Source organism: Mastacembelus armatus, chromosome 9 (genome assembly GCF_900324485.2).
Source record: "Mastacembelus armatus chromosome 9, fMasArm1.2, whole genome shotgun sequence".
NCBI classification, from domain to species: Eukaryota; Metazoa; Chordata; class Actinopteri; order Synbranchiformes; family Mastacembelidae; genus Mastacembelus; species Mastacembelus armatus.
Window position 1 is genome coordinate 1102872 of NC_046641.1, and position 24567 is coordinate 1127438.

Consider the following 24567-nt stretch of genomic DNA (forward strand, 5'->3'; position numbering starts at 1 on the left):
TGAAAAACTGTGTTTCAAGCTCATAATAGAAACACAGATTACTGGTAAGAACAAACTTATGTCCCTCGCTCAATATGTCCTGCTGTACTTCCAGTATTGTTGCAGCCATCACCACTCCTGCCAGAACAGGTTTCCAGCTGCCCTTGTGACCGATCTTCACGCCACGAAAAAGATGCATAGTATCCTGCAGGAAGTTGATGGGTTTGTTATACTCATCCACTTTTAATTTACTTTGAGCAGTCACAACAAGGAGAGATTACATTAAGTCGAACCAGTGGTCCATTTCCAGGAACCATAATGTAGTCAAGTATGTGTGTGGCCATGTGACTGAACCAGGTATGGGACCCACGTCTTATTGTAGTCGACCCTAAAGGACTTCCACATTGCCCTGTTGGGACTCCCCATGTCTATTGTAACACAGATGACGTGAAGCCCTACAGAGGCGGCTGCTTCTACAATGGAGGTGATGTTTGGCCGGTACACTGCTCCATTGGTGGAATTACCACTGTAGTGGTATGCCAGAATCTGCTTTGGTTATTCCTGCCAGCATGACCAGCATGAAGACACAAGCATGAGTTGCAGCACCTCTGTGACCAGGCATCCCGAACACCCCCAAAGAGCTTCCCTGTTCCCAGGTGCAGCTCCACACTCTCAGTGATGGCCATTTCATCCAGGCAGAGTACACACTCAAACTCCATTTCAGTCATGCTACTTGTCTTCAGCCGCAGCATCTCAAACACCTCCACTAATACTCCTGGCTCCAGCTTAACATGCTGTATCCTTCTCTGAATGGTCCTGATATCAGGTAAAGGGTACCTTCCCCCATCGTAGCCCACCTTTGCTCTTTGTTCAAATTGCTTGAATTTGGTCTTTAGTAAAAATTGCTTCCTCTCTAGCAAACTGTTCTTCTTCCTTAGCACAGTATTTTTTTTTTTGTAGCTGGAGACCCCTTTCTATTTTATTTTTCATAAACCTTTCTTTTTTCAGTTCTTCCTTCAAGGCTTCTACCATGGCCCCTCCGCTGACTGGCCCCTGGAACACTGGTCCCTGGCTGGGCGCTGAAGACTGGGAATGGGCCTCGGCGTGGACTCCTTCACCGGAACGCTGGGGCTCTGGGGACGGGAAATGGGCCTCGTTGTGGGCACCTTCGCCGGAATGCCGAAGCTCTGGTGACTGGACCTGGACCTCGGCGTGTGCGCCTTTGCTGGAACGCCGGAGCACTGCAGATTGGGAGTGGACCTTTGCCCCTACACCGAGGAGGTAGACTGGGTCACACACACGTACAAAGAGGGAGACGCACCAGCCTACACAGAGAACAGAATCATAGACAAGGACAACAGGGCAAGAGAACACAGAACAAGAGACGAGACAGTGACACAAGAACAGGAAACATGGGGGAGAGGACAGGGAACAAAATAAAGAAGGCAGAATACTTAACTTAAAGCTGAGGGTACCAAAGTAACCCGGAATCCAAAACTCCAAAAGAAAACAAGTGAATCAAATAGGGTCAATAGATATCTTGACAGGGACTCTAGACAAAGCGTAACAGAACAGACAACCCGGCAACTAAACAAAGAGCAACCAAGGTATAAAAGGACCAGGCACAAAACAAGAAACAGATGAAAACAATCAACCAAATTAGATTAGCATAAAGGAAACAGAAATAATCAAAAACCAGTTCCTGTCAGGATCCTTCAAAATAAAATAACAGGAAGTCCAGAGAAATGGATCCTGACAGTACCCCCCCCTCAAAGGCCGGCCCCTGACGGCCTTCAAATACCGTCCAAACACGGCAACTGGGTGGGCGGTGGGGGTCCTAGGAGGTGGGCTCCAGAGGGCGGGCAGGCAGGGCGAAACAAACATGGTATCAGGCATCGCTCCGGTGGACAAAGGTCTGGAATCGTTCTGGCGGGCAACCTCTCCGGCGGGCGAAGGTTCTAGACTGCTCTGGCGGGCGGCCTCTCTGGCGGGCGAAGGTTCTAGACCGCTCTGGCGGGCGGCCCCTCTGGCGGGCGAGGATTCGAGGTCGCTCTGGCGGGCGGCCTCTCTGGCGGGCGTGGACTCGTGGTTGTTCCGGTGGACGGCCTCTCTGGTGGGCGTGGATCCGTGGCCGCTCTGGTGGGTGTCGTGGCAACCCTGGTAATTGCGGCAGCTGGGGACCGTGAGGCATCCCTGGAAACCCAGGAATATCTAGGAGCCGAACTGACTGTGAATGCTCTGGAGTCCGTGGAGACCGTGGAGACCATGGCTCAGGACACCCTGGTCGCTGCTGTGACTCAGGATACTCTGGATGCTCAGGATACTGTTGTCCGGACAGCCCCGGGGCCTCCTGCCCTGGGGATTCCGGTGGTACTGGTCTAGATGGCTGTGGCGAAGGCTCTGAAGGCTCTGATAGCTGCTGCTGCGGCTCAGGAGGCTCCGGTAGCTGCGGCGACGGCGGCGGCTCAGGGAACTGCGTTAGCTGCCGCGGCTCAGGATACTCAGGATGCTGTGGCAGCTGCTCATGAAACTCAGGATCCTTAGGTAAAGGCGGCGGTGGCTCAGGGAACCCAGGTAGCTGCTGCTGCCATGGCTCAGGGCACTCAGGATACTCAGGTAGCGGCAGCGGATCTGGAGGCTGAAGCCGAGGCAGATCTGGAAGCTGAGGCGGATCTGGAAGCTGAAGCGGATCTGGAAGCTGAGGCTGAACGTGAGGTGGATCTGGAAGCTGGAGCCGAGGCGGATCTGGAAGCTGAAGTGGATCTGGAAGCTGAGGCTGAAGGTGAGGTGGATCTGGAGGCTGAAGCCGAGGCGGATCTGGAAGCTGAAGCTGAACGTGAGGTGGATCTGGAAGCTGGAGCCGAGGCGGATCTGGAAGCTGAAGTGGATCTGGAAGCTGAGGCTGAAGGTGAGGTGGATCTGGAAGCTGAAGCCGAGGCGGATCTGGAAACTGAAATTGAGGCGGATCTGGGAACTGAAGCTGAGGCGGACCTGGAAGCTGAGGCTGAAGGTGAGGTGGATCTGGAAACTGAAGCCGATCCAGCCAATCTGACGGCCCTGGTGACTCGGACCACTCAGGTGGCTCTGGCCATTCTGGTGGCCCCGACGGTTCGAACCAGTCCGGTGGTTCTGGCAGCTGAGATGGCTGTGAAAGCTCTGGTGACTGCAGAGATGGCTTAGGAAGCTGTGGCGGATCTGGCTGCTGCAGGGGAAGTTCTGGCAGGTGAGACGGCTGTGACCGCTGTTGTGGAAGCTCCGGCAGGTGTGGACTCCGTGAATACACTGGTAGCTGAGGTGGCTGTAGTTCTAATTCCGGTGGTGGTGGACCGGAATCTCCTATTGGCACAGTCGACTGCAGTGGCGACTGGAGTGACTCAGACAGACCTGAGAATTCTGGGAGCTCTAGAAGCTGAGGCGGCTGTGAGAATTCAGATGGTCCTGGAGACCAGAGAAACTTGGACAATCCAGGAAACTCTGGAAGGTAGGGACGCCATAGGAACTGCAGAGGTTCTGACGGCTGTGCGGGCTGTGAGCGCTTTGGTAGCTGTAGGTCTGGATCCTCTGGTGACTGTGGGTGTGGTGGAGACACTGGAGGTTGCAAATCGGTGTCCTGGGGTAGCTGTGGCTTCAGCGGTGGTCCTGGTGGTTCGGACCGCTGTGGCGGACCTGGCCATTCCGGTAGCTCGGACAGCTCTGGAACTTGTGGACGTTGCAAGTGCTGAGGTAACTGCAGGGGTTCCAGAGGCGATGACTGGTGAGACGGTCCTGGAGGCGGTGACCGGCGAGGCGGCACTGGAGGCGGTGAAGGCAGTGGCTGGCGAGGCGGCACTGGATGAGACGGCACGGGGAGAGCCGGCGCTGGATGAGACGGCGCTGGATACTGTTCGTGACTCCAGTTCCTGCGAGGTAGAACCCCAGAGCTGACTGCCAGACGGGTTCCACGGTAGGAACTACGGTGGGAGTCCCAGACGACATTGTCCTCGTCAAAGGACTCCTCGTCGTCCTCGTCGAGGGTCTCCCAATCTGAATCGCTTGGGACAGGTTCGGACCCGACAGCTCCCCGGGAAACAGGCGAAGACTGCGGGACTGGAGACTGCGGGACTGGAGACTGCAGTTGGCGTCTAGCAGGAAGCACCAGGGCTGGCTGCCTGGAACATCGGTGATTTCGGTGTCTGGACGGGGGATGTGGAGTTGGTGAACTCCAATGGCCTGGATAGTCGGAGTGGTGCCCTCCAAAATGCACAATGGGAGTGTATGTGCCGGGGTCATCCAAGGAGTCATCGGAGGAGTACTCGCTGTCAAGCGGATCGTCCAGAAACGACCCAGCCGAGTACCTTGGGTCGTACTTCTGGGCCTGTCTGGAAAACCAGGTGAGGATGTCTATTTGGTCAGGGTCTTGGGTGTGACGTGGTGGTGAGGTGGGAACGGGACTGACGAGATAAGTTCCCATCCTCAAACAATTCACGGCACTGGAAAAAGGAGGACAAGAACGGAGTTGCTGCTTGGTCTGTCGGTTGGTCTGACTGTAGTACAGTACAGAAGAGTACATGGTAGCAACGGGGAAAAGGAAAAAGAGCGAGGAAAAAAAAACTCCTGGGTCTGCCTACGTGACTGAAAAACCAAAAAACTGGGAACGTAATGATCAAAAAGAAACTACTAAGAAAGAAAACTAATACCAGGAAGGTTGGAAAAAGGGCGTGGTCAGATTAATTTAGTGTCCGGGTTGTACTGTCAGGACTCGAGGAACTATTATAAAGTTTGGACCAAAAGATGCGCCCACTCTGGTACTTAAAGGTTCAACTCAAGACTTTTATTTACAGGGTAGGAGAAACAGGAACCAAAACATTAGACTAAGAAGGGGCAGGTCTAGGCAGGGTAACACAAGGACATGAAATATAAACAGGACATCAAGTATATGTAAAATGTTTTATTTGCAACAAGTATATGTAAAATGTTTCAAGTATATTTTAACACTAGTGTATTATTTTGGTAAGCAAAAGTACCCAATAATATCTGAAAAATATGTTTTTAATGTACTAAAGCCGATTTATAGTGCAGCTTCCAGTGTATTAAGTGCAACTTAAGTGGTTTCATATTAACACAAGTTCAAGTATAATGAAATTTAACATTTAAAAAGTATACTCAATATACGAAAATAGATATTTTTCACTTGGGATATGACCATCTGGTGGTACAGTAGAGAACTGTATATATTTGGGTCTCCTGGTCATTTTCTGCTGCATGCTCCACTGTTGTTGTATTTTAATTTTTACTGTAATATTCAGCAAGGGAAAACTTCATTTGTTTCCCTCTTTTGTCTCCTGTTTCTATACTTAAAGGTGTCATGAACTGCGGTGGTGTCGGAGTGGAAGTGTGGAGAGAAGGAGAGGCAGTAGGACCCAAGTGCAGACAAAGGTTTTTAATTCCTTCTGGGATTTCCAGGGCAAACAATACATAAACCACGGGAACTGGACAAGACGGTATCTAAGCAAAGACCGGGTAGAACAGTCGTCATAAAATCTCACTTCACATCAACTCAAACAGTGACAAAGTACAACCAGTCTCAACAATTAATGCTTCGCCAGGGAACCAAGGAAAGAGGGAATTGCAAACGTGAAGCTGCCCGGGACCAATGCACAGGGAAAGGGAAGTCTCTAAACAATAAAGGTCCCCGGCAGGAAGTCCCAAACGGGGACTCATGACAAAAGGATGCCAAGCATCAATCTGTTCATTCACTTATTTGATTCCAATTCTTAAGAATTTGATAAAAAGGTCAGGATTTTTTTTGTTATTTTTCATCAACATTATCAAAAATATAATGTTTGCTTGTTAAGCCTTATTTCTTTTTTTTTTTTTTTTTTAAAGTAATTTTTAAGGTGAATTTTAAGGAATTGGAAAGGTGGTCAGAAAAGGACTGTTAATCAGAGATGCCCTTCACTGTCAGGTTTACCAGTGATGAAACTGGAATGCTCTTATGAATGTACATCAGGAAATACATATACACTCTCCATGCAAAGAGAAAATTCCTGAATTAAGACCCACTTGGTCTTTGCTTCCACATAGATTTGTTTTAAGCACTGGAGTTTAGGCTATTACTCTGTGCTGTACTACAATGCACATATGTCCAGTATGAAGAATACAGACGACTATGGACTGTATGGAAAACTCTGTTTCTCTGAAGGTTTTCATTCAGTTCTGACATCTAGTGGCTATACATAATTGAAGCAGCTTCATTAGTAATGAAATGTCTTTAAGTGTAAAAGTCAGTCCATAATTGCATCACCAAAATGAGCCAAGTACTGATCCACAGAAAATAAAATTGAATGGATTTTTCATATTCTCATGTAAGTAATCAGACCTCTAATATTTTCATTTAACGCCCCTTAATCCTGTAATTTGAAAGCTAAAGAGCTGTACATATAATTGTGCAAAAAACACACACATAGTAGGTTCAGGCTGTTTTCAAAGATCACTTCTTCTTGTTCTTAAAGAACTGAAAAATGTACTTAGTGGTGTAGATCTCTCACTGGTGTTCATTTGGGATGAGATCTAGTGACTGAGAAGACTACAGCATAAGTGCATTTGCATCATCAAACCATTCAGTGAGCTGGAAGCATCTGTGCCAAAGGTGTTGAGAAGACAAGGAAGAAGACAATTCTCCAATCACTATTTTTTTGGCACCTGTCTATTTTCTGAATAAAGGGACTATTATTTTTATAATAAATATTATGAGAAATAAAAGTCATTTTGAAATTCCATTGTAGAATCAGTATTTTGTATGGTCAATACTTTAACAAGCTCTTACCAGAGTTGAGGTCCTTTGAGTCCAGTGCCACACTTGTGTTTCTCTCGTTTCTCTTTTCGCACAACCTATATACAGTATCTCACAGAAGTGAGTACACCCCTCACATTTTTGTAAATACTTTATTGTATCTTTTCATGTGACAACACTGAAGAAATGACACTTTGCTACAATGTAAAGTAGTGAGTGTACAGCTTGTATAACAGTATAAATTTGCTGTCCCCTCAAAATAACTCAACACACAGTCATTAATGTCTAAACCGCTGGAAACAAAAGTGAGTACACCCCTAAGTGAAAATGTCCAAATTGGGCCCAATTAGCCATTTTCCCTCCCTGGTGTCATGTGACTCGTTAGTGTTACAAGGTCTCAGGTGTGAATGGGGAGCAGGTGTGTTAAATTTGGTGTTATTGCTCTGAGTCTCTCATACTGGTCACTGGAAGTTCAACATGGCACCTCATGGCAAAGAACTCTCAGAGGATCTGAAAAAAAGAATTGTTTCTCTACATAAAGATGGCCTAGGCTATAAGAAGATTGCCAAGACCCAGAAACTGAGCTGTAGCACGGTGGCCAAGACCATACAGCAGTTTAACAGAACAGGTTCCACTCAGAACAGGCCTCGCCATGGTCGACCAAAGAGTTTGAGTGCACGTGCTCAGCGTCATATCCAGAGGTTGTCTTTGGGAAATAGACGAATGAGTGCTGCCAGCATTGCTGCAGAGGTTCAAGGGGTGAGGGGGTCAGCCTGTCAGTGCTCAGACCATACGCCGCACACTGCATCAAATTGGTCTGCATGGCTATCCTCCCAGAAGGAAGCCTCTTCTAAAGATGATGCACAAGAAAGCCCACAAACAGTTTGCTGAAGACAAGCAGACTAAGGACATGGATTACTGGAAGTGTGTCCTGTGGTCTGATGAGACCAAGATAAACTTATTTGGTTCAGATGGTGTCAAGCGTGTCTGGCGGCAACCAGGTGAGGAGTACAAAGAAAAGTGTGTCTTGCCTACAGCCAAGCATGGTGGTGGGAGTGTCATGGTCTGGGGCTGCATGAGTGCTGCCAGCACTGGGGAGCTACAGTTGATTGAGGGAACCATGAATGCCAACATGTACTGTGACATACTGAAGCAGAGCATGATCCCCTCCCCTCGGAGACTGGGCCACAGGGCAGTATTCCAGCATGATAACAACCCCAAACACACCTCCAAGATGACCACTGCCTTGCTGAAGAAGCTGAGGGTAAAGGTGATGGACTGGCCAAGCATGTCTCCAGACCTAAACCCTATTGAGCATCTGTGGGGCATCCTCAAACGGAAGGTGGGTATGTGGAAGATTGCAGTTCCTGACGTTCCTAAACATGCTCCAGCTTCTGAAGTGATCCATGTGTATTGCAAGCGGCAATAACAGCGTGCTTTTAGCAATCACACGCATTTTACTCAGGAAATGCACATTCAAGTTTTTTATCTGCTCCTCGAGTGCCACCAATCACATTATACAAACTAAACTAACTAAACAGTTTCACAAACAGTGAAGTCGGAGTAGTATTAAACAGTGAGAAAACTGACCCTTTTGCGGAAAATGGTCCCCTTTAAAATCCAGTGCCGTGCAGGAATTAAACCATTTGTGTGGAAGGCAAAGACACAGTGTATCATTTGTGGAGTATTATCTGCAAAGTCAGTTCCTATTTTGTCTTCTTACAAATTCTATATTTGGGTGGTTAATCTTGACACAGTAGTATCTTAATTTCTACTAACCTTGGAGAACACACAAGAGGCAGACAGAGCATGTTTACAATAAAACAATGGGATAACTCAAAGCCATGGCTTGCCAAATAGATGTAAGTTTGACCTATACACACATAAACGAAACAGCAATCGCTCTGACATAAACAATACTTTCCATGCCTTTGTGTTCAGTCTGAGGCTATGCTGCAAAGGAATTGATGTACCAATTTGTACCTTTCAGATTTAATATTACATGGTGTTCCTCTTATTTTGTTCACATGGGTGATACTAAATTAATTTAATGTGATTACATTCTATTTGGCCTGTCTTTGGAGAAATGTCACTTGATGCTCTTGGTAGCATTGAGTAACTGAGAAATGAAATAATAAAAAAATGCAGTTTTTGTATATGTGGACATTTAAAAAAATACCTGCCATCTCCAAGTAAGAAACAAATGTGATGCAAAAAGAATAAACAAGTGGTAAAATGTCACAAGTTCCAGCCTTAGAAATGTTTATTAGCCTTTGCCATTTGTGGTAACTAGAGCAGACAGTGTGTTGAATGAGCTCACCAACACACGATACTACATCCAAGTTTTTGGTATATTCAAGTCATCGCAGTCAAGTGTTTTAAGTATGCAGACATTACCATGCAGACAGGACAGGTCAAACAGTGAGGTAAAGCCTCATTTATGGATAAAATGTTGCTTATTTAGAAGTACTCTAAAAAGCTCTTACCAGGGTTGGAAGCCAGCACATTGAGTACCGTAAAGTGGTTTCTTTCACATCAGGTATTTAACTGATTTAGAGGAACCATCTAGAAATTGAACGTAGAAAAACGCAAGGCATGAGATGTGGCGCTGTACCTTGTCACTAGGTCTGGAACACACTAACACTGCTTTGTATGTCTAATAATCATTTATTTACAGTTTCCTTGCACTACTGATACAATTTAAATGTAACACACTGATAGCCCAATTACCTATGAAAATACTGTATATTTGGACAATAATGCAAGAGCACAAAGTCTAGGTAAGGGATGATCCCCCCGGAAGAAAATTAGTTTGCTACCAGAACACGATATCAGAGCTGAAACATTAATAAACTAAATTCATCTGTGAAAGAAATAATCGTACAAATCATAATTGCAAAACATCCAGTTTTTTTGAAGTGTCATTAGCCATCTGGTAGCTGTGTCTACAGTCACTGATTAAGTATTCTGTTTCCACCCCTATTTCTGCTGTCTCTCAGAGAGGTTGGGTTGGTGTGACAGTAGTTGTGGGGACAGTCACTGGGTGCAGTCCAAGGTCCATGGATGGAGTTTCATCTGCTGGTGGAGGGCTCTTCTTTTGTGCCTCCAGCTTCTCCGTCAACTGAGTATAGAGCTCCTTCACCGGTTCGCTGCACTATAGTCAAACAGGATTTGAGCGTGCAGCATGAGTGCATACAATATACAAAACAGTCCATACAGTTTCATTTGTTGCAAGGGCTTTATCTCATGTATACAGTTATTGTTTTAAAGCTGCATTCTGAAAATTTCACTCAAGTGCGAGTCAGTGTGGTCCCTCTATGAACTATACAATAGCGCCACTGGCATGCAGACTTGAATCTCATGTAATGCATTACACTAGAACAGCTCAGTGGTTTGAACACTGGTATGTAAATATCTGCCATAGCATGATATGCATTAATATTAGAAAGTACACTTTATTAATATCATAATTATATAATATTAATATATAATAATATTGGGAAATACAATCCCCTCAGTCTACAGTCCCACCTGGCTTAAAGCCATATTCAACTGATATGTAAATGTATGCTGATGCATTTTAAAATACACTGGTTTCTTCTATAATTTCTACCAATATCTTCAACTACTGCACAGGGTGAATGTAGAAACAAGGCCAACCTGTTTTGGAAGTTCAAGAGTCTTCATCAAGTTTTCCATGTACGATGGTAGCACTTTGTGGTGCAAATGTAGCAACATCCGCAGGGTGTGCCTGTGGACGTTCTCTTTACTGGAAAATATTCAGAAAGAAAAACTGTTAGGAGACAAGGTGAAGATGATTGAGTTTAGTATGAGAAAAATTATGTTGAATGGTCCCTGAGAAGGGCAGTGCAATTTAGCAAGAACTCCACCTTGTCTTTATGCTGATATTAAAGTGACAATATGTGTAACTTTATAAAGTAGCCCATGCTCATTGTAGGAATGTAATTTATTTTACAAAATCGGCTTGAAGCAACCCACCTGGAAAAAGACGTAAGGAGGAAGCCATCAAAGACAACTGAACAAAACTCTTCTGAACCAAACTCATCAGACAGCAGAGTGAGGTGTCCAGTCAGAAGGTGCAGGAAAATGTCACCAAACGCCATGTCATTGTAGGTCTCCACTGTTGAGGAATGGCACATATTTTTGTAAATATACTGCTCAAACAAACTACAGGAATACTTAAATCACAGGTTGGAATACATGATGAATAAATTATTCAGTTTGGAAATCTGTGCTAATGATCACTGTATAATTTGTTCAGGACCATGGCTGTATGCACTCCCAACAACATGTGGTCTTGATCCTGATGAGTCAGCAGATGGTTTCCTGGAGCATCTTCCTCCCAGACCTGAATCAGGGCCTCAGTGAGCCCCTGGACAGTCTGTGGTGGTACTGGGTGGCATCAGATGCATCAGGGTCAGAGGAACATGAGGACCAGTCAGTGACATCAATGCCTTCATTATTCAGGACCTGCCTACACACTTTGGCCACATGAGGCCGAGCAGCGTCCTGCACCAGGACGAACCCAGGTCCCACTGACCCACTACCAAACTGATGGAGTCTGTTTCTGACAGTCTGGTCAGAATCATGAACACCAATAGCCTGATGGAGGTCCAGCTCTCCTGGCATAACAGCTGGTCTCCTGGTATCTCCTCCATGCTCCTAAAACTGTGCTGGGAGATACAGCAAACCTTCTTGTAACTGCACATATGGATGTGCCATTGGAGTATCTGGACTACCAGTGCAACCTGATTAGGCTGCAGGTCATCATGCTACCAGTAGTGACAAAGACACTAGCAAAACACAAAACCTGAGAAGGATCAGTGACGAGAAGAACATCACATGTAAAACCATTCCCATCCCTTATAAGGGGTTTTCTTGCTTTTGTCTCTCCATTGCACCTGTTGTCACTTTCAGTTGCATCAAACAGGTGAAACTGATTCACAATCACTTGTGCTTCCTAAATGCAGACTGATATCGCTGAAGTATAAATCACTTGGTGTTATACTGTGATGATTAAGTGTTACCATGTTCTTTTGAGCAGATGTTCTTAAGGCTAAGACTGTCAATCATAATAGATTTGTCAATTACATTACATTGTAGCTGCATAAAATGGCTTCATACTAGTGCTGTCAATCAATTAAAAAATTTAAACGACTGTGATTAATCACGATTAATCGCAAATTTAAAATACTAGGATTTACATGTAAATATATTGAAATAAAGAAATGCATGACAACCACGTTTAAGAAAACATATCCAAAATTCCATCTAGAAGTTTTTTTAAAACGAAACTTGCCGTTCAGCAAACTAGGTGTCATGTCTTCTGCCATCATATTAAGTAGCGTAGCTTTCGCTGTAACTTACCCTTATCAGACAATGATAAGATATCCATCTGCGCTGTGATGACGGCAAGAAGTTGGCGTCAAATCTTATCAAACAATTAATTTGCGCTACAAAAATATTACTGCATTAAAATTTTGAGATAAATTGCGTGCGTTAACGCGTTCGCGTTGACAGCCCTAATTCACACATTTTGGAACTTTTCATGTCCTCCACTAAATTTATATGATGATCACCACTTACCCAAGGCAGGCAGTAGCCTCTGTAAGGCATTCTTATTCCTCAGTTTGGCAATGTGGAGGATGTAGTAGAGACCCATTTCACAGGCCACTCTGTTCTCCTGCAGGTACCTGGGGGGGAGCAGCAACAACACCTATAATACCTTAAAACTCTGGCATGTTTCATAACAGACAACAGATATTGCAGTCAAGGAGATCATCCAGAATTCATTCAGCTGGCTGTTAATCTAGTATTGTCACACTGAAGATATGAAGCTAGTTCCACAGCTGTTCACATATAACTTCAACACACAGCCAACAGTGTGTTTAATAAAGGTTAGAAGGCCGATCTCCAGTGAAAATTGAAAGTTTGTCAAAAACAAAAAATAGTTCAAAGATTTAAAAAAAAAAAAAAAAAAGTTCCCAAACTTCCAACCATTTGCACTATAGACTAGTGGTTCCCAACACCCTGGTCCTCAAGGTCCCCTGCTCTGCTTGTTTTCCAGCTATCCCTGCCATAACCCACAGCTGATTGATTGGATCAGGTGTGTTCAGCCAATCAGAAACGGGAAGTGCAGGGATAGTTGGAAAACAAGCAGGACAAGGTTCCTTGAGGACCAGGGTTGGGAACCACTGCTATAGACTGACCCTATCAGCCTGCATCAATATTATATAAGCCCAGTCCCAGCCAAATGTCAACAGTTCACCAACTACTGAAGTAAGGCTTTTGCATAAACTAAATGGAACTGTATCTCACTCTCAAGAAACCTATCAGTAGCCATACTTGTCATGAGCAAGTCCCCTATCAAGCTTGGCTTCAACCTCTTTTCTCTCTGCTCTATCCACTCACCCCAAGCGGTCGAGGCAGATGGCCACCCAAGCTGAGCCTGGTTCTGCTGGAGGTTTTTTCTTCCGTTAAAGGGAGTTTTTCCTCTCCACTGTCACCAAGTGCTGCTCATAAGGGATTTGGTTTTTTTGTTTTTTGTAAAGTGCCTTGAGATGATTGTATTGTGCTTTGGCGATCTACAAATAAAATTGAATTGAATTGAACTTTACTTTACATGTCGCTGTGGTGAACTCAATATGTGCATCACAATTGATTGTTTTCCTTTCTCCTGACATGAGGGAACAGGATATAAAGAGTACTGCTAATGTCAATACACTATCTCCCCTTTTCAGTTCCAAAATGCTGCAGCCAGAGTCCTGACAGGAACTAGCAAGAGAGATCATATTTCTCCTATATTATCTTCTCTTCATTGGCTCCCTGTAAAATCCAGAATAAAATTTAAAATCCTTCTTCCCACATACAAATTTCTTTATGATCAAGCTCCTTCATACCTTAAAGACCTCATAGTACCATATTGTCCCAATAGAGCACTTTGCTCTCAGAATGCAGGTCTACTTGTGGTTCCAGAGTTTCCAAAAGTAGAATGGGAGACAGAGCCTTTAGCTATCAAGCTCCTCTCCTGTAGAACCAGTTCCAAGTCTGGGTTCAGGAGGCAGATACTCTCTGTACTGTATTAACTTGCTAACATGCTCTTCTTACCACCTGGCACATGCCCTGGCAAAGGAAACTAAGACCCTGACAGTAATAAAAACAACTTTCTATGCTTATAGTTTTATTATATTTTAATTCTGGGTAATGCAATTTGGGACTAATAAGGGTAATAACTTGAACTTGTGGGGACCTCTGTTTAGTTATGCTTATTTTTTTGTCATACCCTTCCAGCTCCTGTAACATTGAAAAATTCCCATTGTTGGACAAATAAAGGTCTATCTCACAATGTGTTCTCCGGCAATGTCTTACCTGTTGAATGCGTCTGGCAAGGTGGTGGGGTATGACAAGGAGCTCTTCTCCTCACTGGGAAGCTTCTGTTCAACAGTGAAGGTATGATCATCAACAACCACTGACATCATGGCAGGCAGGAAACGGGTCACTACCTCCAAATCCTGAGGGTCCAGGGAAATGAACATCAACAACTTATTGTCAGTTTATTACAGCAGAGTTTAATGCAACTAAGGTAACACGCTATACATACCAAACGGGGCTCTTTAAACACCTGGCTGTCTATCATGTCCCACGCTCCTTGACCCAGTGACAACATCCTCAGCAATAGCATCAAGTCTGGACTGTCCTGTTCTCACACATACACATAAACAATGATTTGAGATACAGTGGCTTATAGTGAAAACCTATAAAATGAATGTATAAAAACTCACAGTCTATTAGGCATGTTGGAAAGCTTTCTATGCTTTAAAGTGATCGACCCCACCCAAGAGACGCAGTTTAGAACACAATGAATCATGTGATATACAGCAGATAAACCACTGTAGGCAATAGTGGGTTGGGAGATATTATTTGCATGTTTTGTTGCATTCATTACTTGTCAAGGTACAGAATATTTTTTAATGTTTTCAAAACAGCATTGTTTACATCCAAGTTTTTTGCTTGTTTTCCTCCTCTTCTTTGTTTGCTGCATTTGTTTCTTGCCTAATCATACACACAACACCATCAGCATGATGTGCATTACGCCATCTGCACCCTCATGCACAGTATGCTCACCCTAGGTAAAGCCTCTTGACTTAGCAGCTCTTGCAGATTCCTCATGATGCTCAGGACCAGGGTGTTACAGGCAAAAGGGTCACACAGGATCATGGACAGGTCGCTGGAATGCACAGAGACTAATCCATCAAAGATCAGAGATGAACACCACTGTAGAAAAACCTAAACCATCCTCTCATGTTACCCAAGGACTTGCTCTTGTCCTTTCTTCACTCCATCCAGGAAACCTTGCAGCTCTCTGGCTCGCTTGCCATCCACAAACTTCTCACGGATGCAGGCATCTAAACACCAAGTGAACTGTCCCAGCACACAACAGAAACAGAAAAGAGAACATTTAACACAAAACTAAAACAGAGGAATTACAGTGTTTGGGGCTTTTCAGTGAGATGATTGTCTAATTAAACCAATCTCCTGTCACTGTTTGTGTACCTACCTTATGACAGGGGTCTACAGAGCAGATTTCACTAATGTCCAGGTCATGAAGAGACATGAGTAGCTCAGCTCTCAGTGTGCAGTAGTGAACGTTTCGTGTTCGCAGGAAGAGTGTTCGTAAAAACTGCAGCACCATGTCGTACAATTTCACGTTCTTTCCAATCATATGGGTCAGCTTTAGAACCACCTACATTGTACAGGCAACCAGTTAACAGCAGCAGCATGGCACAATGGGGAATATTTGGAGGCTCTTAAAAATCTGATGAGTGTGACTCACCTCGCCTTGCCGCCGTGTTTTGGGAGAAGGACTGAAAAAATTGTGCAGTATGGACAGGTCGCTGCTGAACAGAGCTGCTTCCTTTTCCACAATGTATTGCTTTAGAAGGGGAGAGACTTCATCTCCAAACAGAGCCTGGTTGTCCTGCCAGATTTGCCTTTTCACCTCCACGGCACAGACCTTGTACAGCTCCTTATCAGCCATGACCATCTTCAGTTTCTTCTCCGGCACCTGCATGAGGGAGCATGTGGTAATGATTAACAGAAGAACACTACCATGTTACTCCAATATCTCCGTAGGTCTTCGGGGTATACTAACAATATCTCCACAATATCATAAATATTCAGGCAGCTATGTTGTTCTTGTAAGGCACTTGGCTGTGGTTGGTTGCATAGCTTGACTGAAATAGATGTGGGTGTTGATGAATTCTGGAAAGTCTGACTAATTTTCCCCAAATTTTCCCCATTCTATGAATTTCATTCATTTTTATATATATTTGTTATGTACCTTTTGGTCATCCATGCCAGGCTTAGTTATAGCACCTATGGCATCTAAAATATTTAGCATCTTCATATGACATATTGGCCATTTGCTGACATACTGGAAAGAATTCTTTAGGTACATTTATCTGAAATGACACACATTTTAGACTAAGAGCTGAGGTCATACCTAGTATGTCAGTAAACTGGAGACAGCCCCTCAACTGTGTCATCCCCAGTGTTGCTGCAACTGCCTGGTTTGTGTTAAGTCACTTGGACGCCTGCTACTGTGATGGCTTTGTAAAAATCTAACATAAAGAAGACAGGGTTCAAGGACTGTCTGGACTTGTACTACTCTTTATTTCAACATTCTCTAAACCTCAGTGCTCCCAGCTTGCATCATACATATATGCTGGTACAAAGAACTACGATTTGAAAAAGTGAACCCAGTAAAGAGAAATGCGTGTAACACTCTCAAAAAGAAGCTAATTTTATGGTCATCACTGGATAACTGTGTAAAACAAGCACTATGTGAAGACTGACCTTCAAAGGATAAAGACTTATTCAGACTGGACTCAGTGGTAAGTGTGCATATGACATATGAATGTTCTGTGAATGCTCATCAAAGCCAGGTAGCATCTAGCCCCTGTTCAGCCCCAGGCAGGAGCAGGATTATAAGGAAAGGGTGGCTCATCAATCAGGGTAACCACTGATGGAGGCACGACTCTGAGCTTACATTAACCAAATATTTTCTGTCACTGACTGATTTTTTTTTTCTTTAAACAACAATCGAGAAATCTGAGGACTGTCAATCATTTTGAGTGATTAGTACACAAACAGCATATTGGACTGTGTCTGTCATTATAGCAGTTCACTGAGGGAGCGCATGCAGCAGGATTTTCTCCCTCTGAAGTGTGTGCTTGTCTAGTTTTGCAAAACTGTGTTGCTAATGTTTGTATGTTTTAGGCACAATGGCTGTAATGTTCTTTTATTGCCCTGCCCTCACTGCAGGAAAAAAGAAATCATCCATCTGCTTCTGCATTAAAAATGACAGCATGGTTCACCTTTCTCAAGTACCCTCAATTGCACAGGTCTACTCTGTAAGCTTGCTCTGTAAGCCTATAATAATTACTAAAAATTAATAAATAAGAATTAAATGTTAGTGCAGTAATATTAAATGTCTTAAGATTGAAAATGCAAATGACAGGTAATAATAGTTTATGAAGGACAAAGAAAGTCTAATGCAACCTCTTGTGTTACTGGCATCCAGATGTTATTCTTAACATGGTGATACATTTTAACTGTACTGTACTGCCTTTGACTGTACACATTAACACTCTGTAATAAAGAAAGACAGTGACCACATTATATCCTTGTGATATGATGCTATTGTCAGTCTCATAAATAGCCCTAAAAACACTTGCCTTGGGTAGATGCTTCAGCACCTGCATCACCACTGGCTGAATGGATGGCATTTTGACCAGTGGAAAGCTCTTCTCCAGCAACTCTTCAAGCTTCCCATATCTGTAAGTACATGGTAAACACAGCACTCATTCAGGTTCCTTCAGGAAAATTTACTCAAAGTCAAAAACACCAGACAACGCACCTGTCCTCGTCCTTTCCCTCTGCTATGATGGCAACTCGCTCCATCAGCTTTTCTCGAAGCTCATCAAAGACTGACTGGTGGAACTCCAGTCGAGGCGTTCCGTGGAGGTCGAGGAAAGGCAGAGCAGACTGGAGAGTTGGCAGCAGGATGCCATTTTCCATCTGTAGTCATGTAATACGTAAGACTCATCAGTGACTGACTGACATGTGGCGTCATATGTGTTATGTTTCTACATGTGTGGCCATTTCCACTGAATCAGTAAAACTGTAAAATATCTATATTTGGGAAAACACAAGAAATGATTTCACTGATTTTGTCCCTGATCCTGACCAAATCAGACCAGGATTAGGAAAAAAAAAAAAAAAACACATTATACCTAGACTGACCCTGATCAACAAGTGGGCTCAGGTACAGTTAATATTTTAGACATACTTTGTCTGCAGACCTAATACAGCTTAAATATGGTATGTAGCTACACTGGTTCAATTCAATAAGGGCCATGCATCATACAAATGTCTTCTGAACTTTTTTTATTGTCTCACTCGGTCTCTCTTTCTTCAGCAGACACCATGAAAACTATAAAAATAGTAAACACACAATAATCATGAGAACAAGCATAAATTTTGTGTTGCAACCATTTCAAGGTCTCTCAGAAAATGTCCATTGTAACAGTTGAAGCCATGCTAGCATAACAAAACAGAAATAAACCAGTAAATAATTACCATGTGCACCTTTGAACCAAGTGCAGAATACCAATATTTTTTTGGCCGCATGCACTTTCTCCGCATCTGTCTCATTTTTTGACCAATAATGCCACTGTTGTGCCACATGACAAACACCAGTTACATAACATCTTTACATAAACTGTTAAACATTTTAGAACCATTGCAGTAAGGTACTTTTTAAATTACCATATGAAAATGATGAATTTAACAGAAATATATAAACAATAAACATGTCTGAGACAGTAGCTTCAGAATGTTTTCAAACCCCTCTACTTTTTGCACATCATATTGTGTTTTAGACTTAATTTGAAATGGATAAAACTGCAATTTTGCCCATTAATTTAGGCAGATGCACCAGCTCCAGAGCACAGCAACCTGACACTGGCGACAGTTCCACTTTAGCACAATAACCTGAAGCAAAGAGCCAAGATGCCACTGGAGTCCCTGTCCCTAAGTGGCAGAGCCAAAGCCCAAAAGGAAACCCCACACAACATCGTTGAAGAGACCTGAAGATGGCACTTCACAGACATTTCACAATAAATCTGATGGATCCTAAGAGAATCTGTAGAAAGAATGGGATAAACTGCCCAAAACCAGGTGTGAAAAGATTTACCCAAAAAGACTGAAAGCTGTAATTGCTGTATAAAAGGATTCAACAAAATAATGAATTAAGGATTTTTATACTGTCTAAAAATGTGAAAACATGTTTTTACTTTACTTTTTTGTTTATGTTTATGTGTATTATGTTTATAACAGTTTTTGTGGCTGTTTATTTGAAAAGTATTTCCACTTTGTATGTGAGTTATAATCTTTCAATTAGAAAATAAAACTAAACAAACAAGAAATTACACAATTATTTAGTGCAACTGATCTAGTTTTTGTCAGAAAGTTGGATGACTTTTGAAGCAAAAAGACATAACCCTAACCCCTACAGCAAAGAGATAATAAACAATTCAATTTTCTTCAAAATATTAATTGACTATTTTTTTATCCAGTTAAAAAATAAAAAACATGGCATGCACATTTTGGACCTTAATTGATTTAGTAGACAAGAAATGCCATATAGATGCCATATGTCTGCTGATATTGTTGATACTTTTGTATTTCCTCATAACTGGTATTTAAAAAAAAAAAAAAAAAAAAAAACTTTTCTTTTGACATTTTCAAACTTTCAACAGATTCTGCTTCAGAATGGCTTTGACTAGGATAATACAAAATCTGAAGTAATTTTATTCTAACATTGTGAAAATGAAAGGGTAAAGAAGTACCCAAAGGAAACCTATAACTGTGCCAATTTCAAGATAAAGGAAAAATTCTCCCAAACAACGGTATAGTAGACTAATTTATGTTTTGTATGAAGGTCTCAGGAAAATGTTGAGAGTATGAGCTAACCTCTAATGAAATTGCTAATATAGTAGCTCAAACATGAGGACATTGTCAGCGTTAGATGCATTTTGTGCAAGCTGTGCAATAAGACTGCTTCAGACTGCCAGGCCATAGACAGGGTCCGTATGAACACAAACCCATTGAGAGTTTAAGCAAAGTTCTAAAGAAAACTATTTTCTGAGATTTCAAACATGGGAAATAAATTCACGTTTTAAATGTCTTTTGTCCTCTTCGAGCACCTGTACCGTAATTGCAAGAAAAGATACACAACAATAAGTAAATGCAGGGGAAAGCAAGCGGCGGCTGGCTTAAACCTGAAAAACCGGTATTTTTCAATTTCAAGAACCACACGTGCGTAACCGGCCACGGACAACTGCACATTATATCCTCTTTTCAAACGTCGCTACAAAACTAGCTACATTTCGACAACAAGCACCACAGTTAAGACGGAACATAGCGTAACGTTACGACACGTGTTGGAGATTCTTGTATGCACAGGTTTCAAAACGTAACCAAAACATTGTTTGGAGAAAAGAGAAAGCTTTCATAATTCAGTTTGGCGAAGGTGCATTGTGAAACGTCACACTAACGTTACCTGAAACTGGTCGATGGCTTTCAGGGGCTCTGTGCAGTTGGTGAGAGTTTCTTTAAGGTCCTCGCCGTTGGATATTCCGAGCTCAGGCAGCCCCGCAAACATTTTCGTTTCGGTTTACTCATCAATTCAAACAGTTCAATATGAATACCGTGTGAATCTGCAGAAGAAAGATGCTTGTTTGTCACAAAACACGCTTAATACATTTTCTTTTCGCTGTCAAAGCAAACTTCCTCTGTTGCAACTCTGTAAACAGTCCGTCAGAGACACCACACAAGAAACAGTTCCGTGTTAGATTCGTGCTCGGGGAAATGGAGGACTACTTGCTCGATATATTGGCGTTTCTTGTGGACGTTATTTGTTTCGTTGTAGTGGCTAAACTCTGAACTCTAAATGTACTACTCATCAGGGTTATATTTATTAATGCTAACTATAAACGTGTATAAAATGGTAATGATCTCAAAAGGTTTCCAAAGTAATGTTTAATCTTTGCTGTCTGGCATTAAATAAATAAACACAAATCACACTTGGAAAGTGTGTAGTGATATTGTGCCGTGTATGAGCCACGTTAAGATACTAGCTGGAAGTTGTGCTGGCATGTTTATGTTGTATGTGGCCGAATCACTAAACCAACGTGAGCTGAAGTGAGCTGCCGTCTGTTGGTTATTGACACACAATACATTGCTGTTACTCTGTGAACAATCATTTGCCATTGAAGAAGAAAAGCACATACAGCAACCAGACTGTCTTTGATATATTTGACAATTAGAAATCTTGTGAACTGTGTCTCATATTGGGAGCCAAGAAGGACTTCAGTGTGTCTGATTAAAGCGGAATAAATTGAGCAGGCTACTGTGACTGAAATATATTGTAAAACATGCCTCTACAGATATTGGGAGCAAAGCTGAGGTCTTATTGGACTGTAAATTATTCTGCCTACTACTTTATTATTGGTTTAATTTATCTTACTTATGCTGCATCTGTTAACATTGCTTTGGACAGCTTCTGAAGCACTTTTCACATGAGCTGCTTCTGTCTCCTGATTGTTGACTTCAGGATAGCCCAGATCTACTCCCTACTAAACACACTAGCAATGTGTTTCTTGGTGTTCGCTTGGCAAAGGATGTAGAATTTCAACTGGCCACAGCGAATCATCTGCCTCCATTTAACCCTATCCTCTGTATCCTCCTCACCCACACCAACTATCCTCATGTCCTCCTTCACTACATCCAAGAACCTCCCCTTTGGTCTTCCTCTAGGCCTCCTTCCTGGCAGCTCTAACCTCAGCATCCTTTTACCAATGTATTCACTGTCCCTCCTCTGAACATGTCCAAACCATCTCAATCTGGCTTCCCTGGCTTTTTCTCCAAAACATCTAACATGAGCTGTCCCTCTGATGTGCTCATTCCTGATCCTATCCATCCTCGTCACTCCCAGAGAGAACCTCAACATCTTCAGCTCTGCTACCTCCAGCTCTGCCTCCTGTCTTTTTCTCAGTGCCACTGTCTCTAAACCAGACAACATTGCTGGTCTCACCACTGTCTTGTCCACTGTTGACAAGACACTGGACTGTTGACCCTAGGTACTTAAAATCCTCCACCTTCTTCACCTCTACTCCCTGTAACCTCACCGTTCTACTTGAGTCCCTCTCATTTACACACATGTACTCTGTTTTACTGTGTCTCAGCTTCATTCCTCTCCTTTCGAGAGCAAAACTCCACCTCTCTAGATTTTCCTCCACCTGCTCCCTGCTCTCACTACAGATGACAATGTCATCTGCAAACGTCATGATCCACGGAGATTCCTGTCTAATCTCATCTGTCAGCCTGTCCATCACCACAGCAAACAAGAAGGGGCTCAAAGCCGATCCTTGGTGCAGTCCCACCTCCACCTTGAACTCCTCTGTCACCCCTACAGCACACCTCACCACTGTCTTACATCTCTCATACATGTCCTGCACCACTCGAACATATTTCTCTGCCACTCCAGACTTCCTCATACAAAACCACAGCTCCTCTCTCTGCACCCTATCATACGCCTTTTCCAAATCTACAAAGACACAATGCAGCTCCGTCTGGTCTTCACTGTACTTCTCCATCGGCATTCTCAATGCAAATATTGCATCTGTGGTTCTCTTTCTTGGCATGAAACCATACTGCTGCTCACAAATGCTCACTTCTGACCTCAGCCTAGCCTCCACTACTCTTTCCCATAACTTCACTGTGTGACTCATCAGCTTTATTCCTCTGTAGTTTCCACAACTCTGCATGTCTCCCTTGTTCTTAAAGATGGGCACCAGTACACTTCTCCTCCATTCCTCAGGAATCCTCTCACTCTCCACGATCTTGTTAAGTAGCCCAGTCAAAAACTCTACTGCCACCTCTCCTAAAAACTTCCATACCTCCACAGGTATGTCGTCAGGACCAACTGCCTTTCCACTCTTCATCCTCTTCAACACCTTCCTCACTTCATCCTTACTGATCTTTGCTACTTCCTGCTCCAGAACAGCCACCTCTTGTACTCTGTGCTCTCTAACATTTTCCTCATTCATCAACTCTTCAAAGTATTCCTTCCATCTTTCCATCACACTTGTGGCACCTGTCAACACATTTCCATCCCTGTCCTTAATCACCCTAACCTTGCGCACATCCTTCCCATCTCTGTCTCTCTGCCTCGCCAACCTGTACAAATCCACCTCTCCCTCCTTAGTGTCCAACCTATCATACAAATCCTCATACGCCCTTTGTTTGGCCTTTGCCACCTCTACCTTCACCTTATGCTGCATCTCCCTGTACTTGTCTGTTCTCTTCTGTCCTCTGTGTCCCACTTCTTCTTAGCTAACCTTTTTTTCTTAACACACTCCTGAACTTCCTCATTCCACCACCAAGTCTCCTTATCTGCTTTCCTCTTTCCAGATGACACACCAAGTACCCTCCTACCTGTCTCCCTGATCACTTTAGCTGTAGCTGTCCAGTCATCTGGAAGAACCTCCTCACCTCCCGGAGCCTCTTTCAGCTCTTCCCTGAAAGCCACACAACACTCTTCCTTTTTCAACTTCCACCACTTGGTCCTCTGCTCTGCCCTAGTCCTCTTCATCTTCCTCATCACCAGAGTCATCCTACATACCACCATCCTATGCTGTCTGGCTACACTCTCCCCAGCCACTACTTTGCAGTCACTGATCTCTTTCAGGTTGTAACGTCTGCCCAAGATGTAATCAACATGTGTGCTCCTGCCTCCACTCTTATATGTCACCCTATGCTCCTCCCTTTTCTGGAAAAATGTGTTCACTACAGCCATTTCCATCCTTTTTGCGAAGTCTACCACCATCTGTCCTTCTGCATTCCTGTCCTGCATACCAAACTTACCCATCACTTCCTCGTCACCTCTGTTTCCCTCACCAACGTCCGTTGAAGTCTGCCCCAATCACCATTCTCTCACCACTAGGGATACCCTGAATCACCTCATCCATCTCCCTCCAGAATTTCTCCTTTTCTTCTAACTCACATCCTACCTGTGGGGCATAACCACTGACAACATTCAACATCACACCTTCAACTTCCAGCTTCAGACTCATCACCCTATCGGACACTCTCTTCACCTCCAGAACATTCCTAGCAAAATCCTCCTTCAGGATAACTCCTACTCCATTCCTCTTTCCATCCACACCATGATAAAACAGCTTGAACCCCACTCCAAATCTATAGACCTTGCTACCTTTCCACCTGGTTGCCTGAACACACAAGATATCAACCTTTCTTCTCTCCACCATATCAGCCATCTCTCTAGTTTTCCCTGACAAAGTCCCTACTCTAAGTCCTACACTCCTGCCTTTCCTCTTCTCTCTTTGCCTATGAACACGCCTTCCTCCTATCCTTCTTCAACCAACAGTAGTCCAATTTCCACTGGCACCCTGTAAGTCAGCAGCACCCGGGCCATGACCGATCCGGTATGGAAGTCACATTTGTGATTTGTATGTTTGATTTGGCTTAGATATTACGTCGGATGCCCTTTCTGACACAACCCACTGCTTTTACCCGGACATGGGACCAGCACATGAAGACACTGGATTGTGCCCCCTTGTGGTTGCATTTAAGCATATATTGAATATACATGGTTAAAATGACAAAAGCTACGTAACTTGATATGATTTTTATAAGTCTAGTCTTACATA

The 24567-nt window shown here is 43.5% G+C and overlaps 1 protein-coding gene across 1 annotated transcript; it reads right to left on the minus strand.

Annotated features, from left to right (window-relative positions):
• Positions 1-8991: 8991 nt before the first annotated feature.
• Positions 8992-20642, minus strand: nelfb (negative elongation factor complex member B). The gene is made up of 13 exons (XM_026322411.1): positions 20397-20642; positions 17691-17851; positions 17509-17608; positions 15606-15836; positions 15330-15515; positions 15081-15193; positions 14897-14999; positions 14373-14468; positions 14141-14283; positions 12359-12465; positions 10751-10892; positions 10412-10520; positions 8992-9905 (listed from the first exon to the last, which is right to left on the minus strand). The coding sequence occupies exons 1-13, from the start codon at positions 20496-20498 to the stop codon at positions 9747-9749; spliced, it is 1752 nt and encodes a 583-aa protein (XP_026178196.1). The 5' UTR covers positions 20499-20642; the 3' UTR covers positions 8992-9746.
• Positions 20643-24567: the final 3925 nt, after the last annotated feature.

Excerpts from the sequence above, each read along its gene's own strand:
- nelfb (XM_026322411.1), bottom strand. The coding sequence starts at position 20,498 with ATGTTTGCGGGGCTGCCTGAGCTCGGAATATCCAACGGCGAGGACCTT. Across the intron at positions 17,609-17,690 it reads GAGGGAAAGGACGAGGACAG|ATATGGGAAGCTTGAAGAGT; the intron begins GTGCGTTGTCTG and ends ATGTACTTACAG. Across the intron at positions 15,000-15,080 it reads GGACAAGAGCAAGTCCTTGG|CGACCTGTCCATGATCCTGT; the intron begins GTAACATGAGAG and ends TGTGCATTCCAG.